The sequence below is a fragment of the Bidens hawaiensis genome, unplaced genomic scaffold (genome assembly GCF_021521415.1).
Source record: "Bidens hawaiensis isolate Kalapana, Puna unplaced genomic scaffold, B.hawaiensis_p1.1 tig00002123_1, whole genome shotgun sequence".
NCBI classification, from domain to species: Eukaryota; Viridiplantae; Streptophyta; class Magnoliopsida; order Asterales; family Asteraceae; genus Bidens; species Bidens hawaiensis.
The window spans coordinates 588,658-608,125 of NW_027491112.1; the positions used below are offsets into that span (position 1 = coordinate 588,658).

The following is a 19,468-nucleotide window of genomic DNA, read 5'->3' on the forward strand; positions in this document are numbered from 1 at the left end:
TCCTGAAATAGGTTGGATTTTTTTTATACATAGGATTAGAGTTATTAGAAAAATGAGTCGAGCTCATAGTTTTAATCGATAGATAAGATAATATTATGATGATTACACATCAAGTTCCTTTTTATAAACGGGAAATAATCTACTCTTTTGCCTCGGCTTGAACCTTAGACCTCCCATCTTTTTTTTTTTCTGAACTAATTTTTTTTCCAAACTATTACATCACATGTCTAAAGTGAAACCAGTATGATCTAACAGCCTATTTTTGAAAAATAAGAAAAGAAACAATTGTTTTTTTTTTTAACTCAAACATGCTTTTATAAAATTTGCATTAATTAATAATGGGTATGGATGGGTTGATTAGCAATCTGAAGGAGTTGGTGCAAATGCAAGCCACGTATGGTTATATGATTGTTCACTTTATCTCATCTCATTATAATATTTACATCTCTAGCACACATGCTTCTGTGTATTTATTTTCAAATTTCATTTCTTTCTAATTTCTTAGGCTGGATCATTATTATAATTTATTATACTGTGGTTATGAGGATCTTCAAATTTGAAGCTACCTTACCTTCTTCCATGGCTTTTCCAGAACCTTATCCTCTTCATCAGGTACTTTTATATCCAATTATCATTATTTACACTTGTGCTGATTCCATATGTAGGCTATACAACTAGTATAATAATTATGTGCATGAGATTATATAAATCAATCAAACCCAGTAAAAATTTCACCAATAAAAAAGTTTTTAGTAGGGTCTAGGGAGAGTGGGATGCAGGCAAACCGTACCTCTACCCAAGGAATAGAGAGGTTGCTTCCAGAGAGACCCAGCTCGAAAATTGTATGTACGGCATTATATAAATGAACCACCAAAGGTCAATACACAACAGCAGAACTCTGGACAGCAGAGAATAAATATATAAATAAATAGGTAATAATAATACCACTGGTCACGATACTAATTTAAAAATACAATACTAATTTAAAAAACTAATAATACAATAATATAACATTTATCATTTAAAAACTAATAATACATTGCCCCTAGAATCAAAAGTGAAAAGGGCTAAATTAATATTTTTATCTTTAATATTTTGTTTTCTTATGGCACCAGGCTTCTTGTAATGGGTTTCGTTCTAGGAGGAGATTACGAGTTTTCAAATGCAGTAATGAGAAGTTTACAGAATCAAAAGTGAAAAAAGCTAAATTATCTGCTAGGAAGCAAAAACGAGTCAAGATGGAGAAGGGGGGAAACAATATCCAATTAGGGAGTTTTTAAGCCATCCGTCTGGTATTGAATAAACATGCACTTCAAAGTGTTGAGCAACTTGATGCTACAACTTACAGGTTTGCATTATTTCGTTTTACCGTGTTACAGGTCATATTTGTTGATAATGTATAATATTTCTTGCAGGTGTACTTTACCACCACTTAATTTGCTAAACTTTGAAGTCTCTCCGGTTATAGATTTACGAGTGACACCGACAGATGATGGTAGAGATGTTATCTTGCAAGGTGACACTTTGAATCTAGTTTAGAGAATATATATATATATATATATTGTTAATTATGTTTGCTTTTGTTCACAACGAATGTATTAATCATAAGTTGAATGTTTTGGTTGCAGTTTGAGGGATCTGAAGTGATGAAAAGACAGAATGAACATTTTTCAGGTATTTGTTCGGTTTGATGAGTTCCAAAGTTCATGAAAAACAGAGTTAAAAGGTCATGCCTTGTGCAGGCAAAAAAGTGATGGATTAATTCTGCCTATTACAGCGGAAATGTCAAATTACATAACTTGGTGCACAAACACCTCCGAACCATATCTGGATGTTGATGTCAACCTGGATCTTACTCTTGAGGTACCTTCTCTTGTTGTAAATCTCAACCAGTATCTGCATATGCTATACAAACACCACCCCTAATAGAGTATACCAGTGTGCCTGTCACATCCTACAAGTCGTATGATATCAAATCAAGTATGCGAGACAAAAAATGGTCATACAGGCTTTATAATTTTGTCAATGGGCACATAGTTAGGGGTGCAAACGATCCAAACCGAGCCTAAGCTCGGCTCGGCTCGTCTCGTAGTTTTTCAAGCTCGAGCTCGGCTTGGGCTCGACTCGTTTAATATTTAATTAATTTTTTATATATTTATAATTATATTTGTATATTTATTATCATAATAACTTTATATATAAAATAATATATGTTATTTAGTTATTTTCTTTCATAAATTATATACATCAATTAATAATTATTAAATACACATGTACCTATTAATACATCAATTAATAGTTATTTTCTTCATAAATTATATACATCAATTAATAATTATTAAATACACATGTACCTATTAATATATATTTATAAAAAAATATATAAATGACAGGCTCGTAAGCCGGCTCAAGCTCGACCAAGTGAAGCTCGGGCTCGTTTATTTAACGAGCTTTCTTTTAGGCTCGAGCTCGGGCTCGTTTAAGCTCGGCTCGATCGAGCTTTTCAACAAGCCGATCTCAAGTAGCTCGGCTCGTTTGCACCCCTTTCACATGAATCATTTTTTTTCAGTTAAACATGGGCCATATGATTTGGCCCTCATACAACCATTTTCCGACTGTCATTCAACCTGTACAACAATTTTACCATGATATATAACCTGTATGACATGCAAGTGATGTGTAAAGAGTGGGCCTTTGGTTTTTGTATGGCTCCAGCTTAATTTAATATTTATGACAAACAAGATGACTTTAGTTTGTAAGCTTAAGATTCACTTATTAACCTATTGAGTGATTTAAATAACATACGATATGTTTGGATCATTTGTTTTGGTGATTTGTGTTCACTTGTTAAACAATAGAGTTTATGTGATGCCAACAGTTTCAATTACTCTTATGTACATGTATGAACAAGTTTGTGCTATATGCAGATATACACCAGACCATTTAGTATGTTGCCAACATCTGCAGTTGAGGCTCCAGGCAATTTGTATGTAGATTTGCTGTTTTTTTTATATAATAAGACAAGATTTATATGTTTGTCTAAAAATTGAACATTGGTGGGGTACATGCAGAATGATGCAAGCTTTAGTTGACAGACTTGTACCACTGCTACTGCAACAACTGATACAAGATTATGAGAACTGGGTCACACAGAATCCTCTCATCACACAAAACTCTTGATTTAATAGCCTCTAAGCTAATTTTAAAGCTTAAACATTTATGTTGTAATAAGTTTATTTCACTCTGTTTACAAAGGACATAGCATTGAAACTGTACCAGATAATGATAAACAAAATTAACATCTTTGCTGATAAGATGAAATGTAGTTAATAGCCTTACTGTTTGTGGTACTAATTGCAATCAGTTCCACAAAGAAGAAGACAGTTAACAGATTTATACTGTAGGTGAGCTTACTGACCATTCACATATTATAATAATAATGTGAAAGGCTAATTAGCCAACATTTTCATACAACAAACAATCAATCAATCAATCAAATTCTAAAAAAGAAATGAAATGGAGAAGATGCATATGCATAAACAAAAGAACGGCGCTAGGGTTTTGGAGGAGTTGTGAAATGAATCAAGATAGCCGCTGCTTTATAGGTAGGCACAGCATCTTACAACATTTATTTTACACACATAAAAAAAATAGTTTTAACATTAATATTTATGATTTCAGTATTTTTAAAAAGTTTTTTTTTTACTTTACCCCTTTTCTTTTAAACTATCTATTTATCTCAAAACATATATAAAATATTAAAGCTTTTGATAAAAAATAAGTATATGAAAATCAATGTTTCATGCTAATTAACTTGAAATTGTATAATCTTCTCAAGGCTCAAGCTAATCTTATGAGTTGTTACAATAGGCTTAAGCAAAATACCGGGTGGCGATAGAGAGAGGCTTCAACACATGGTGGGGACCAAATGCTAAAGGGGTCGCTTTAAGGGGCTTTAAAACAAAACATGGTGATAAAGGAGTGGGGCTTGAACGTGACGTAACGCTTTATTTTAAGCTTTAATGCCCATCCACAACAACCAGTCTTATAATGCATCATTTCGGTTTTAAAGTTTTGACATAAATTACTCTTGAGGTGATTGAAAGGTTAAGGAAGCTTCAAACCCTCCAAGAAGGAATTCAGCAAGGATTGAAAGTTATTGGCATTTAGACCGAAGGAATTGTTATTACACGTAATTGGTTAAATAGCCTAATGCCTCGTAGGTAAAAGGTGAAATTATTGACTTGAAAACATTAAAAATGAAAAGTAGCCAAAAAGCTATAAAGCCAAACTAATACTTGTAAATAAGTAAACGAATTATGCATAATGTCCATGTCACGTTACTTCTTCGATTATGAACTACTTCAAGCTCTCATCTATGGGCCCGCTATTAGCATTTATCGTTTTTAGGTGAAATTGCCTCGGTTTTGCAGGAACTTTTGCCAAACCTCGTGTAATTAGATGGTAGAGGTCGTAAAATGAATGGGTCAAATCAGTTGATAAGTTAAAAGCGGTCAATTTTTTAGACACGTTGAATGGATTATGCCAAACTCAATGTTAAAATTAAAAGGGACGAGCAAGAGTGAGTTGAAATGACGTTCCAAAACAGTTATGCCTTGGCTGACACAAGGTGTCCTCTTAATTTCAATACAAAGCATACAATTTATTTTACTATATCTATTAAGCTATTGAACATCAAGTTATGTACTTGATTCATTTCCCTGAAATCTATTATATAACTTTAGCTTCTGAAATAAAGCAATACCGATGAGATAAAGTCGTTAAACAAATAAATCTCTCTTTAGTTCTAACACAGGGGACAGAGTGACGATTTAAGTAATTTATCAGAAATAAAAAATCCAAGATCCACACTAAAAAGGAGGGGAAAAAACAACACACAAAACATACATGTACTGCAAATCAAATGTTCAACGAGATGTCTACCCGATTGAGATAACCTCACTTGGTTGCCTGTGCAATGATATTGCTTATAGAAGCTGCTTCTTCTTTCGCTGCCTCCACCAAAGAATCCTGCAAAACAAATAATCAGGCAACTCTGGGTAAATGATAGGCTGGATGACAGGAATAAACCCATTTTTAATCATTTGATGTATTAAAATCGCCAACTATATCTATGGGATTCATACCTGAGCAGCTACTAAACGGGCCACTGTCTTTTTGCTTGATTCCTGAAGTTCCCCAGCTATTAACACCTCATCCAAAATATAATAAGCCTGCAAAGAAGATTGAGAAATATTCAATACATGAACCATACTACAGGCGAATAAAAATACCAACAGTTGACCATTGTTTAAGAAAAAGAAGTTGACCATTAATGAAAATGTCTATAATACCACACGACAATGAAAAGAACAATACAATTGGGTGACCTTTAGAGACAGACAAACACTTTTTCTCCAAACTTCTATTTTTTCTAATCGCTATTTTGTTAACTATGATTACAAAGACCACATTATTACCTCACCTAAGTCGAGTTGAGAGAAGATAGCATACCTTGTGAAAATTGAATATCAAGTCCAGCTCACAAACCTAAAATATAAAAGATCCAATTTAGAGTATATAGACTAACTGACACAATAATATAAATTTTACAGATTTAAATGGCTCACACTTCCAAAGTAACGATCTAGAATCTCAACATAGTGATGGATGATTTCAAGGACTTCCAATTCATTGTCATCCTGGTTGATGCACATACAGAAGTAGAGGCTAGCATATCTGATAAGTGAAACAAATAAAAAAAACAAACATAAAAAGATGAAGAACTAGAGAAGTAACTAGTTACAAAGGGCGATTAACATAAAATTGTTCAGAAATGTAAACTTGGTAGCACGTGTAAGTAATACCTTTTGTAAACAACCTTAAATCCTCTCCATTCAACAAAGTTGCAAAGCTTAGGACCCCGTGTAAGAATCATCCCACTAAGCTCGCGTATCACCTACACAAAATTTGTGATCAAATCTATGAATGTTTGTAAAAATGGCATATTTATATGTCAAAAAGAAACCCAAGAGTCATAAAAATATATTGTAAAATAACAAAGATGATCTAGTTAATCTTGTATACCTTACTTCTCTCTTTCTGAGAATAAGGTGAATACCATTTTGTCAATCTAACTTTTCCTTGTCGGCTTATCAATAGCACAAAATGAATCTGCAACAACAGATGTAACCATGTTCATGTGGTAATTAGAGAAAGGCATGTATAAAAAGTGAATATATGGTTTTCATCTAAAAGACTGATAATCACAAACTGTTAATTCCACACAGCATGTATAGCTAGCATTAAGTGAACACCTAGCTCTACACTATACAAACACGTATCAACACTGCAAACGCATAACAACATGAAGACAACCAACACCTAGTTAACAACATGAACCCATGTCATCAGGAACACATTACAAAGGCACATTCTATCCACATCATGACTGATTTATCCCCAAAAAGCCACACAAGGACCATTGTATTTTGAGTGTGATGTGCCTGAGCAACAATTATGAATCACAAATCACAAATTTGTTAATCTTTAATACTGTTGTTACATTCATTCTACAAATCAGGTGAGCTAGATCAGAAACCCTAGCTTAAATTGTCAGTGAATCATTACAAAACCCTAATTTAAATAAACTTGTTCTTCATTTTCCCCAATGAACACTTACAGGCAGGCTGGCTCTATTAGCCTCAACAACAATCACATATCATTGATCTATCTATCTATAAAGCCCTAATAATAAACCCTAGCCTAGCTCAATTAATCAGCAAAAATTAGGGGTTTAGGATGTACTCACCATGGCTCAGAATTCAATGCGTCCGGCTTGCTTCCGATCTGATTCAAAACTCTGTGTTTAACAACATGAAATTATTACATAACTGATCCAATATATAGAAATCAAATATATATATTCAGAATTGAATACAAGTTTTGAATGATAAAAGAATTTGAACAAGATCTGGATGTTGAGGTCGGATCGGAAGAGTAAAAACCTTGTGGACTAGACACAATTCGATTTGATTTTCGCCCGACTTAAAACCCGATTTCATTTCAATATAAACACTGTATACTTTGGTGAATTATCATAACACGTCCCCCAAGTTTTAGATTATTATTATTATTGTTGTTGTTACACCATAATGAACTGACTGTTTTTATTGCCGTAAGCTGTAACTAAGTTTTTTAATTAGACTAATTCCCTACTTTAAATATAATTAATATTGGTAAGCTAGTTCGTTGTGAGAAATCATGTGGCATCCTTGAACAGGGCCGGCCCAATAGCTTTATTGGGCCAAGCAAGGGCTTTAGGCCCCATAATTATATAGGCCCCCATTTTTTAAAAATAATACATATATTAGGTTTTTTTAAGCTGTGGAACTCAAGCCGGGAAGATTGCAATTGAAGCTAATTATTTTGGTACATTCCACGCACCGCCACACGATTTCAAGAAGTTTATGGGATGGAAACCGAAATCAATGAAATCATAAATTAATTGCTAACGGCTCTCGAGTATTAATCTTAAATTTCTGTCATGTTATCATTGTATCCTTGTAAGTCTCATTCGATTTATAATTCGTGATTGAAGTCTGCATTTGGATTTGCGATTGGTGTGCTGTTAATTGAATCGGCAATTGTGATTTTTGATTTTGATTTGCAGTTCACTAGTTCTGGTGTGCATCGACTGTTAGTTAAACATATCAGTTTATGTTTTATCTATATAATAATTTGGCAATTTTTAATCTACCATAATTCTTGCCCAATTTTTAATCTATTAGAAACTTAGAAAATGCCAAATTGTTATCATATATTGTTACTTTAGTATTGAGGCTGTATCACTTATTTGCTTTTAGTCATTTAAACTACAATGTTATTTGCTACTTGTTTCACTGTCAAACCGACATTACTTGCTGTTCGTTTGCCTTCTTTTTTGATAGAAACACTACTTTTTAATGTTGATAAAAGTTTAAAGTTTAATAAAAAAATCGACAGTAAACTTATGAAAATGGTTATGCAAAAAAGTAAAAAAAAGACTTCGGAGGCTTTAATTGCTACAGATAAAGGAGATATTTTTAAACGTTTGGTATATTATTGCAAGTATGAAACCTGGGCGAAGAAGAATTTATATTAAAAACTTTTGAAAAAAAAGCCTCCAATTTTATAACTAGCTTGAGGCCTCCAAAAACCTTGGACCGCCACCGTCCTTGAATCAAATCACCCGGTATCATTTTCACTTTTGATAATTATAACATATTTTTTTAGTTTTTACTGCGTTCCTTAAAGATATGCAAGCATACTCAGTTAAGCATGTTTATGAGTATATGCAATTTTCAAACACTTGGTTCGTCGCACTCTCTCACCAACTCATGCATCGCTGCTCTCTTCTGCAAAAAGCAACTCATAAAATTGTCTTTGAATTGGGTCAAGTACTCAAAAGACACTTGACAAACAACTTACCACATGGTGCAACGACCTTATGAACAAATGATTATCTCGTATTTTTATTATTGGAGGGTTCATTGAAGTTGTTATTGCTTTGACTCGCAAATGTTCATTTTCATGACATGTAATGCTCATCGAGGTAATATTCAAGGCCGGTTTTTGGGCACAAAAATGTAAAGGGCCAAAAGGTTTCAACTCTTTGTTATAGATATAAAGGCCTAAATAGTTTCTTTTTATTATACATTTGCAGACCCAAAAAAAAGAAAAAAAACGTGAATAAGCCCAAAAGGTTTTACCTTTTTATTATACATTTTGCAGGACCCAAAAAAAAGTGAATACTACGGAATAGCCTGTTTTTAGTATGTGAATTCTAAAATGTATGATTTTACTTCTACTTTCTTCTTAATTCTAGAAGTTAATTTGCTGATGAAAGTTGTGTTCGTTGAGTTGGACTAGTTCATACATTTTCTTCCAAAACTGACCTATTGTTCGTAGATTTTTATTTTTTTTATTATACTTTTTTCGAAGAAAGTGTTTTGTGTTTGTCTAATAGGAGTTTTTGTATAACAATACATTTATTTAAACTTGTAAGTCTTTTTCAATTCCATGATGAATTTTGGCTAATCGACCCAATTAATCGCTAGTTCCCACTTCACTGATTAAATTTTGGCTAATCGGCCAATTAAATGGTCAATGGTCAAATCCAGGACTTAATCAGCGGTTTCCAGCGAGATTCCAGCTAATTTCCGGCCAAAATGTGTGTGTGTACATCTAAAACTGAAAATTACGTATAAAATTGTGTACGTGTATATATAAAACTAAAAATTATACATTAAAGTCTGATCTGATTAATCACGATTAATCGCTAGTCCCCACCCCACCGCCCGATTGGTGAGTAGCGATTTTTACAACATTGGGTGTAGGTTGTTATTTTGTGTTTGATTTAAGTTTGTTGGTGGAGATTGTAGATGATTCGGGCTCATCCGGAGATGGAGACGTATGTTGGACTGGATTGTGATCCGGTGGCGCATGGAAAGGCAAAAGCTAAGATTGATTTAATCCAGACGGAGAACGAGAAACTAAAGACGCATACTTTTTTGAGGAATTTCAAGAACATTAAGGCAGCGTTATGTGAGGTTAATGAAAAGGTTCTGATTTCGGGGATTGATGGGATATTGATGGACTTGGGTATGTCATCAATGCAGGTAAGTTAAATGTTAATCGTTTATATACCGAATGGAGATTACAAACTTGTAGTCTATGTAACAATTCTCTAATACTGGCCTTAAATTATAAGGGATGCAAACGAGACAAAGCTCATGCTCAGCTTGTTTTGACTTACGTGAGCTCGAGCTTGGATTGTTTTGAGCTTCTGAAGCTTGTGCTTGGCTCGTGAGTCTTTTTTTCAAGGCTTTCAAGCTCAAGCTCGGCTTGTTTATTATTTATTAATTAATTCATATACAGTTTTTATGATTTTTATATATTTTGAGGAAATCTAAAATGAGTCTAAGCTCTGCTTGAGCTCGTTTAAATGAGCCAAAGCTCGGCTCAAGTTCGGTAGTGTAGTGTGAAGTTAATACATTGAAGTTCAAAAGGACTAAAATTTTGAAAATACACAAGGCTAGAGGAGCCTAAACGGTCTTCCCATACAAGGCTCGAGCTCGGGCTCGGGCTCGATAACTAAACGAGCTTTATTTGAGGCTTAGGCTCGGCCCGTGCTCAATAAGTCTCGGCTTGTTTCAAGCTTTAAATCGATATGATCTCAAGTACCTCTCGAGCAACTCGGCTCGTTTGGACCTCTGTGCACACATAGATACATATAATAAACCTTTCTTGTTTTCATATGCAGGTAAACAACGCCAATAGAGGATTTAGTGTGCTTTGTGATGGACCGCTTGATATGAGAATGGATCCTCAGGTAACAACAGTCGTGTGAAATTTTTATAGTATTTTAGAGTGAATAGTTAACCTTTTAAAAACAAAAGTATATGTTTTGTTCACTTAACTGATTGAAACAGGGGTATTACAGGCAAGTTTGACAGCAGAAGACATACTGAACACATGGCCCGAGTCCGAAATAGGGCAGATATTGCGTGATTACGGGGAAGAAAACAATTGGCGGGCTCTTCAGAAAAAGATTGTAGGGGCCCGTTTAAATGGCGGGTTGCATTCTACTAGTGAACTAGTAGATGTTATTAAGAGTTGTACATTTGGTGGAAAAGGTATGCTGTCTTCTTAAGTTCTTGGTTTTAATGCATCTGTTAGTTATAAAGGGCCGATTTGGGTTATATTTTTTTCTCTGATGGGTGAAATTAAAAAACTTAAGCTAAAAGGAGATTGCAAACATGTTGAAGGTTGTTCAAGCTTATTCAAACTACATAAATTTTCAAGGAAGTATTTTAAAAGGGTTTTAGATTATTATTGTTATAATATAGTTTTTGTAATGATGTTGAGCACATTAATTATTTTTCAAATAAATGAAAGAACAAAAGGTGTTTGTGAGTCGACCCAACCAACCAGTAGTAGGAACTTGTTTTTTGACCTTAAACCTGTTTTGACCCGTTACACTTAGGGGTGTGCATAGGACAGTTTTGGCCTCAAACAGAACCAAATATTAAAAAAAAAGTTTTGAAACCGTTTGTTTTCGGTTTTCACTATGGGTTCAGTTCGGTTTCGTTTTTCTCGAGTTTTGTTATTTGGGCTTGAAACTTTTGGGCTGGAAAAAATAGCCCAAAATATTAAATTTGAGCCTTGAGCTAATTTCTTCTGTTAATTAATGATTTTTTGGGCTATCTTTCTATAATTACTTAACATTAAAAAATAAAAGTTATAATCCATAAATTTAAAGACAAAAGTCAGTTTTATGGGTTCGGTATTTTCGGTCCATGCAAAACCGAAAGTCGAACCAGAAATTCAGTTTTAGAAAAAACATAAAACCAAACTGCCGATTTTGTGTTGTAACTTTAGAATATGTTTATGGAGCTTGTGAAATTCAGATTAACAATACAAATTTCATAAACAGTACAACTGGCAAATTGCTAGTATTGTTGGTTATTTTGGATATGAATATTCAATATGCCATCAAAGTTACCGTTTGATGAGGTGGCATAATGTCACGAGTCACGACACCTCGTGAGATGGTAACTATATGTGTATCATGTAATAAAATAGATGCACTAATGATGTATGTGTTACAGGAGGTAGGCAGGGTTGGATAAAAACTGCAACAAGAGTATTTCAGGCACTAAGAATAGCTGTTAACGACGAACTCAAGACACTAGAGTCTTCATTATACGACTGTTACAGCTGTCTTGCACCTGGTGGGCGGCTTGCGGTTATATCTTTTCACAGTCTGGAGGACAGAATTGTGAAACAAACATTTCTTAATATCATCAAAAGAGAATCTTTGTTGCCCGTGTCCGTGAATTTGACGAGTGCTGATTCTGATGTAAAAGAAGGGTGGGTCAAACAGACGGTCAATGGGGTCGGTGGAATAATCCTCACAAAGAGACCTGTAACACCTTCTGAAGACGAAGAGAAAGTAAATGTTCGGTGTAGGAGTGCTAAACTCAGGGTTATACAAAGACATTGAAGTAAAACCAGAAGGGCATATTAGGAATAGAGTATAATCTTTTAGTGAGATTTTTACATTTGTTGTAAGATGACTAGTTTTCTTTTTGAGTTATTTAAAGTTTTAATTAACATAAGTTTTCTATAAACTGTAAAAAATAAACTCTTTAGTTTTTAGAGTAACAAAAAACAAAAGGTCGGTTTTCTATTTTAAAAAACTGATGTCCCTTTAGTATCTGTTGAGGGGTGGAATCAGTGGGGTGGGGCGTAAACGAATCGAGTCAGGCTTGAATTCATCTTGCTTAATTTATGACACAACTTGAGCACAACTCGTTTTGAGCTCTATATATGCGGATTGAACCCTACTTGCTAATGAAATTATAATTTTTAGTATAACAAAATAAATATTATTTAGTTATTTTTGTTATGACTTTACATATAGTAATCTCGAGCTTGTTTATTAATTGAGCTCTAGTCTTGAGCCCGTTTAATCTCGGACCGTTTTTAGCATTAAGCTAGAAAATCTTGAACTGCTAAATGGGGGTCCGTCCCTCGGTCCTGAAATAGGTTGGATTTTTTTTATACATAGGATTAGAGTTATTAGAAAAATGAGTCGAGCTCATAGTTTTAATCGATAGATAAGATAATATTATGATGATTACACATCAAGTTCCTTTTTATAAACGGGAAATAATCTACTCTTTTGCCTAGGCTTGAACCTTAGACCTCCCATCTTTTTTTTTTCTGAACTAATTTTTTTTCCAAACTATTACATCACCTGTCTAAAGTGAAACCAGTACCATGATAATTTGGTTGTAAAGCATATATTTTTTACCACTGGTGCTACATCTATGATCTAACAGCCTATTTTTGAAAAATAAGAAAAGAAACAATTGTTTTTTTTTAACTCAAACATGCTTTTATAAAATTTGCATTAATTAATAATGGGTATGGATGGGTTGATTAGCAATCTGAAGGAGTTGGTGCAAATGCAAGCCACGTATGGTTATATGATTGTTCACTTTATCTCATCTCATTATAATATTTACATCTCTAGCACACATGCTTCTGTGTATTTATTTTCAAATTTCATTTCTTTCTAATTTCTTAGGCTGGATCATTATTATAATTTATTATACTGTGGTTATGAGGATCTTCAAATTTGAAGCTACCTTACCTTCTTCCATGGCTTTTCCAGAACCTTATCCTCTTCATCAGGTACTTTTATATCCAATTATCATTATTTACACTTGTGCTGATTCCATATGTAGGCTATACAACTAGTATATAATAATTATGTGCATGAGATTATACAAATCAATCAAACCTAGTAAAAATTTCACCAATAAAAAAGTTTTTAGTAGGGTCTAGGGAGAGTGGGATGCAGGCAAACCGTACCTCTACCCAATGAATAGAGAGGTTGCTTCCAGAGAGACCCAGCTCGAAAATTGTATGTACGGCATTATATAAATGAACCACCAAAGGTCAATACACAACAGCAGACCTCTAGACAGCAGAGAATAAATATATAAATAAATAGGTAATAATAATACCACTGGTCACGATACTAATTTAAAAATACAATACTAATTTAAAAAACTAATAATACAATAATATAACATTTATCATTTAAAAACTAATAATACATTGCCCCTAGAATCAGAAGTGAAAACGGCTAAATTAATATTTTTATCTTTAATATTTTGTTTTCTTATGGCACCAGGCTTCTTGTAATGGGTTTCGTTCTAGGAGGAGATTACGAGTTTTCAAATGCAGTAATGAGAAGTTTACAGAATCAAAAGTGAAAAAAGCTAAATTATCTGCTAGGAAGCAAAAACGAGTCAAGATGGAGAAGGGGGGAAACAATATCCAATTAGGGAGTTTTTAAGCCATCCGTCTGGTATTGAATAAACATGCACTTCAAAGTGTTGAGCAACTTGATGCTACAACTTACAGGTTTGCATTATTTCGTTTTACCGTGTTACAGGTCATATTTGTTGATAATGTATAATATTTCTTGCAGGTGTACTTTACCACCACTTAATTTGCTAAACTTTGAAGTCTCTCCAGTTATAGATTTACGAGTGACACCGACAGATGATGGTAGAGATGTTATCTTGCAAGGTGACACTTTGAATCTAGTTTAGAGAATATATATATATATTGTTAATTATGTTTGCTTTTGTTTACAACGAATGTATTAATCATAAGTTGAATGTTTTGGTTGCAGTTTGAGGGATCTGAAGTGATGAAAAGACAGAATGAACATTTTTCAGGTATTTGTTCGGTTTGATGAGTTCCAAAGTTCATGAAAAACAGAGTTAAAAGGTCATGCCTTGTGCAGGCAAAAAAGTGATGGATTAATTCTGTCTATTACAGCGGAAATGTCAAATTACATAACTTGGTGCACAAACACCTCCGAACCATATCTGGATGTTGATGTCAACCTGGATCTTACTCTTGAGGTACCTTCTCTTGTTGTAAATCTCAACCAGTATCTGCATATGCTATACAAACACCACCCCTAATAGAGTATACCAGTGTGCCTGTCACATCCTACAAGTCGTATGATATCAAACCAAGTATGCGAGGCAAAAAATGGTCATACAGGCTTTATAATTTTGTCAATGGGCACATAGTTAGGGGTGCAAACGATCCAAACCGAGCCCAAGCTCGGCTCGGCTCGTCTCGTAGTTTTTCAAGCTCGAACTCGGCTTGGGCTCGACTCGTTTAATATTTAATTAATTTTTTATATATTTATAATTATATTTGTATATTTATTATCATAATAACTTTATATATAAAATAATATATGTTACTTAGTTATTTTCTTTCATAAATTATATACATCAATTAATAATTATTAAATACACATGTACCTATTAATACATCAATTAATAGTTATTTTCTTCATAAATTATATACATCAATTAATAATTATTAAATACACATGTACCTATTAATATATATTTATAAAAAAATATATAAATGACAGGCTCGTAAGCCGGCTCAAGCTCGACCAAGTGAAGCTCGGGCTCGTTTATTTAACGAGCTTTCTTTTAGGCTCGAGCTCGGGCTCGTTTAAGCTCGGCTCGATCGAGCTTTTCAACAAGCCGATCTCAAGTAGCTCGGCTCGTTTGCACCCCTTTCACATGAATCATTTTTTTTTCAGTTAAACATGGGCCATATGATTTGGCCCTCATACAACTGTCATTCAACCTGTACAACAATTTTACCATGATATATAACCTGTATGACATGCAAGTGATGTGTAAAGAGTGGGCCTTTGGTTTTTGTATGGCTCCAGCTTAATTTAATATTTATGACAAACAAGATGACTTTAGTTTGTAAGCTTAAGATTCACTTATTAACCTATTGAGTGATTTAAATAACATAGGATATGTTTGGATCATTTGTTTTGGTGATTTGTGTTCACTTGTTAAACAATAGAGTTTATGTGATGCCAACAGTTTCAATTACTCTTATGTACATGTATGAACAAGTTTGTGCTATATGCAGATATACACCAGACCATTTAGTATGTTGCCAACATCTGCAGTTGAGGCTCCAGGCAATTTGTATGTAGATTTGCTGTTTTTTTATATAATAAGACAAGATTTATATGTTTGTCTAAAAATTGAACATTGGTGGGGTACATGCAGAATGATGCAAGCTTTAGTTGACAGACTTGTACCACTGCTACTGCAACAACTGATACAAGATTATGAGAACTGGGTCACACAGAATCCTCTCATCACACAAAACTCTTGATTTAATAGCCTCTAAGCTAATTTTAAAGCTTAAACATTTATGTTGTAATAAGTTTATTTCACTCTGTTTACAAAGGACATAGCATTGAAACTGTACCAGATAATGATAAACAAAATTAACATCTTTGCTGATAAGATGAAATGTAGTTAATAGCCTTACTGTTTGTGGTACTAATTGCAATCAGTTCCACAAAGAAGAAGACAGTTAACAGATTTATACTGTAGGTGAGCTTACTGACCATTCACATATTATAATAATAATGTGAAAGGCTAATTAGCCAACATTTTCATACAACAAACAATCAATCAATCAAATTCTAAAAAAGAAATGAAATGAAATGGAGAAGATGCATATGCATAAACAAAAGAACGGCGCTAGGGTTTTGGAGGAGTTGTGTAATGAATCAAGATAGCCGCTGCTTTATAGGTAGGCACAGCATCTTACAACATTTATTTTACACATATAAAAAAAATAGTTTTAACATTAATATTTATGATTTCAGTATTTTTAAAAAGTTTTTTTTTTACTTTACCCCTTTTCTTTTAAACTATCTATTTATCTCAAAACATATATAAAATATTAAAGCTTTTGATAAAAAATAAGTATATGAAAATCAATGTTTCATGCTAATTAACTTGAAATTGTATAATCTTCTCAAGGCTCAAGCTAATCTTATGAGTTGTTACAATAGGCTTAAGCAAAATACCGGGAAGCGATAGAGAGAGGCTTCAACACATGGTGGGGACCAAATGCTAAAGGGGTCGCTTTAAGGGGCTTTAAAACAAAACATGGTGATAAAGGAGTGGGGCTTGAACGTGACGTAACGCTTTATTTTAAGCTTTAATGCCCATCCACAACAACCAGTCTTATAATGCATCATTTCGGTTTTAAAGTTTTGACATAAATTACTCTTGAGGTGATTGAAAGGTTAAGGAAGCTTCAAACCCTCCAAGAAGGAATTCAGCAAGGATTGAAAGTTATTGGCATTTAGACCGAAGGAATTGTTATTACACGTAATTGGTTAAATAGCCTAATGCCTCGTAGGTAAAAGGTGAAATTATTGACTTGAAAACATTAAAAATGAAAAGTAGCCAAAAAGCTATAAAGCCAAACTAATACTTGTAAATAAGTAAACGAATTATGCATAATGTCCATGTCACGTTACTTCTTCGATTATGAACTGCTTCAAGCTCTCATCTATGGGCCCGCTATTAGCATTTATCGTTTTTAGGTGAAATTGCCTCGGTTTTGCAGGAACTTTTGCCAAACCTCGTGTAATTAGATGGTAGAGGTCGTAAAATGAATGGGTCAAATCAGTTGATAAGTTAAAAGCGGTCAATTTTTTAGACACGTTGAATGGATTATGCCAAACTCAATGTTAAAATTAAAAGGGACGAGCAAGAGTGAGTTGAAATGACGTTCCAAAACAGTTATGCCTTGGCTGACACAAGGTGTCCTCTTAATTTCAATACAAAGCATACAATTTATTTTACTATATCTATTAAGCTATTGAACATCAAGTTATGTACTTGATTCATTTCCCTGAAATCTATTATATAACTTTAGCTTCTGAAATAAAGCAATACCGATGAGATAAAGTCGTTAAACAAATAAATCTCTCTTTAGTTCTAACACAGGGGACAGAGTGACGATTTAAGTAATTTATCAGAAATAAAAAATCCAAGATCCACACTAAAAAGGAGGGGAAAAAACAACACACAAAACATACATGTACTGCAAATCAAATGTTCAACGAGATGTCTACCCGATTGAGATAACCTCACTTGGTTGCCTGTGCAATGATATTGCTTATAGAAGCTGCTTCTTCTTTCGCTGCCTCCACCAAAGAATCCTGCAAAACAAACAATCAGGCAACTCTGGGTAAATGATAGGCTGGATGACAGGAATAAACCCATTTTTAATCATTTGATGTATTAAAATCGCCAACTATATCTATGGGATTCATACCTGAGCAGCTACTAGACGGGCCACTGTCTTTTTGCTTGATTCCTGAAGTTCCCCAGCTATTAACACCTCATCCAAAATATAATAAGCCTGCAAAGAAGATTGAGAAATATTCAATACATGAACCATACTACAGGCGAATAAAAATACCAACAGTTGACCATTGTTTAAGAAAAAGAAGTTGACCATTAATGAAAATGTCTATAATACCATACGACAATGAAAAGAACAATACAATTGGGTGACCTTTAGAGACAGACAAACACTTTTTCTCCAAACTTCTATTTTTTCTAATCGCTATTTGTTAACTATGATTACAAAGACCACATTATTACCTCACCTAAGTCGAGTTGAGAGAAGATAGCATACCTTGTGAAAATTGAATATCAAGTCCAGCTCACAAACCTAAAATATAAAAGATCCAATTTAGAGTATATAGACTAACTAACACAATAATATAAATTTTACAGATTTAAATGGCTCACACTTCCAAAGTAACGATCTAGAATCTCAACATAGTGATGGATGATTTCAAGGACTTCCAATTCATTGTCATCCTGGTTGATGCACATACAGAAGTAGAGGCTAGCATATCTGATAAGTGAAACAAATAAAAAAAACAAACATAAAAAGATGAAGAACTAGAGAAGTAACTAGTTACAAAGGGCGATTAACATAAAATTGTTCAGAAATGTAAACTTGGTAGCACGTGTAAGTAATACCTTTTGTAAACAACCTTAAATCCTCTCCATTCAACAAAGTTGCAAAGCTTAGGACCCCGTGTAAGAATCATCCCACTAAGCTCGCGTATCACCTACACAAAATTTGTGATCAAATCTATGAATGTTTGTAAAAATGGCATATTTATATGTCAAAAAGAAACCCAAGAGTCATAAAAATATATTGTAAAATAACAAAGATGATCTAGTTAATCTTGTATACCTTACTTCTCTCTTTCTGAGAATAAGGTGAATACCATTTTGTCAATCTAACTTTTCCTTGTCGGCTTATCAATAGCACAAAATGAATCTGCAACAACAGATGTAACCATGTTCATGTGGCAATTAGAGAAAGGCATGTATAAAAAGTGAATATATGGTTTTCATCTAAAAGACTGATAATCACAAACTGTTAATTCCACACAGCATGTATAGCTAGCATTAAGTGAACACCTAGCTCTACACTATACAAACACGTATCAACACTGCAAACGCATAACAACATGAAGACAACCAACACCTAGTTAACAACATGAACCCATGTCATCAGGAATACATTACAAAGGCACATTCTATCCACATCATGACTGATTTATCCCCAAAAAGCCACACAAGGACCATCGTATTTTGAGTGTGATGTACCTGAGCAACAATTATGAATCACAAATCACAAATTTGTTAATCTTTAATACTGTTGTTACATTCATTCTACAAATCAGGTGAGCTAGATCAGAAACCCTAGCTTAAATTGTCAGTGAATCATTACAAAACCCTAATTTAAATAAACTTGTTCTTCATTTTCCCCAATGAACACTTACAGGCAGGCTGGCTCTCTTAGCCTCAACAACAATCACATATCATTGATCTATCTATCTATAAAGCCCTAATAATAAACCCTAGCCTAGCTCAATTAATCAGCAAAAATTAGGGGTTTAGGATGTACTCACCATGGCTCAGAATTCAATGCGTCCGGCTTGCTTCCGATCTGA

General features: G+C 33.7%; 3 protein-coding genes and 2 long non-coding RNA genes across 5 annotated transcripts; 3 read left to right on the forward strand and 2 right to left on the reverse strand.

Annotated features, from left to right (window-relative positions):
• Positions 1-1,753: 1,753 nt before the first annotated feature.
• Positions 1,754-3,152, forward strand: LOC143605173 (uncharacterized). Its single transcript, XR_013148452.1, has 3 exons — positions 1,754-1,863; positions 2,928-2,986; positions 3,072-3,152. It is a non-coding gene; the product is annotated as an uncharacterized LOC143605173 (long non-coding RNA).
• A 1,631-nt stretch (positions 3,153-4,783) lies between these two features.
• LOC143605181 (AP-1 complex subunit sigma-2) lies at positions 4,784-6,853 on the reverse strand. Its single transcript, XM_077081398.1, has 7 exons — positions 6,812-6,853; positions 6,088-6,174; positions 5,868-5,959; positions 5,631-5,739; positions 5,515-5,550; positions 5,148-5,234; positions 4,784-5,031 (listed from the first exon to the last, which is right to left on the reverse strand). Exons 1-7 carry the CDS (start codon positions 6,812-6,814, stop codon positions 4,960-4,962), a joined length of 486 nt encoding a protein of 161 aa, XP_076937513.1. The 5' UTR covers positions 6,815-6,853; the 3' UTR covers positions 4,784-4,959.
• Positions 6,854-9,278: 2,425 nt separating this feature from the next.
• LOC143606718 (uncharacterized) lies at positions 9,279-12,155 on the forward strand. The gene is made up of 4 exons (XM_077082394.1): positions 9,279-9,659; positions 10,304-10,372; positions 10,484-10,676; positions 11,652-12,155. Exons 1-4 carry the CDS (start codon positions 9,423-9,425, stop codon positions 12,044-12,046), a joined length of 894 nt encoding a protein of 297 aa, XP_076938509.1. The 5' UTR covers positions 9,279-9,422; the 3' UTR covers positions 12,047-12,155.
• Positions 12,156-14,403: 2,248 nt separating this feature from the next.
• On the forward strand, positions 14,404-15,767 carry LOC143605190 (uncharacterized). The gene is made up of 3 exons (XR_013148455.1): positions 14,404-14,489; positions 15,544-15,602; positions 15,687-15,767. It is a non-coding gene; the product is annotated as an uncharacterized LOC143605190 (long non-coding RNA).
• Positions 15,768-17,399: 1,632 nt separating this feature from the next.
• On the reverse strand, positions 17,400-19,468 carry LOC143605196 (AP-1 complex subunit sigma-2). Its single transcript, XM_077081406.1, has 7 exons — positions 19,427-19,468; positions 18,703-18,789; positions 18,483-18,574; positions 18,246-18,354; positions 18,130-18,165; positions 17,764-17,850; positions 17,400-17,647 (listed from the first exon to the last, which is right to left on the reverse strand). The coding sequence occupies exons 1-7, from the start codon at positions 19,427-19,429 to the stop codon at positions 17,576-17,578; spliced, it is 486 nt and encodes a 161-aa protein (XP_076937521.1). The 5' UTR covers positions 19,430-19,468; the 3' UTR covers positions 17,400-17,575.

Coding starts and splice junctions, on each gene's coding strand:
- LOC143605196 (XM_077081406.1), bottom strand. Junction 18,355..18,482: donor TTTAAGGTTGTTTACAAAAG/GTATTACTTACA, acceptor TTCACTTATCAG/ATATGCTAGCCTCTACTTCT. Junction 18,166..18,245: donor TAGATCGTTACTTTGGAAGT/GTGAGCCATTTA, acceptor TTTATATTTTAG/GTTTGTGAGCTGGACTTGAT.
- LOC143605181 (XM_077081398.1), bottom strand. Junction 5,740..5,867: donor TTTAAGGTTGTTTACAAAAG/GTATTACTTACA, acceptor TTCACTTATCAG/ATATGCTAGCCTCTACTTCT. Junction 5,551..5,630: donor TAGATCGTTACTTTGGAAGT/GTGAGCCATTTA, acceptor TTTATATTTTAG/GTTTGTGAGCTGGACTTGAT.
- LOC143606718 (XM_077082394.1), top strand. CDS start 9,423: ATGATTCGGGCTCATCCGGAGATGGAGACGTATGTTGGACTGGATTGT. Junction 10,373..10,483: donor ATATGAGAATGGATCCTCAG/GTAACAACAGTC, acceptor GGGGTATTACAG/GCAAGTTTGACAGCAGAAGA. Junction 10,677..11,651: donor TTGTACATTTGGTGGAAAAG/GTATGCTGTCTT, acceptor TATGTGTTACAG/GAGGTAGGCAGGGTTGGATA.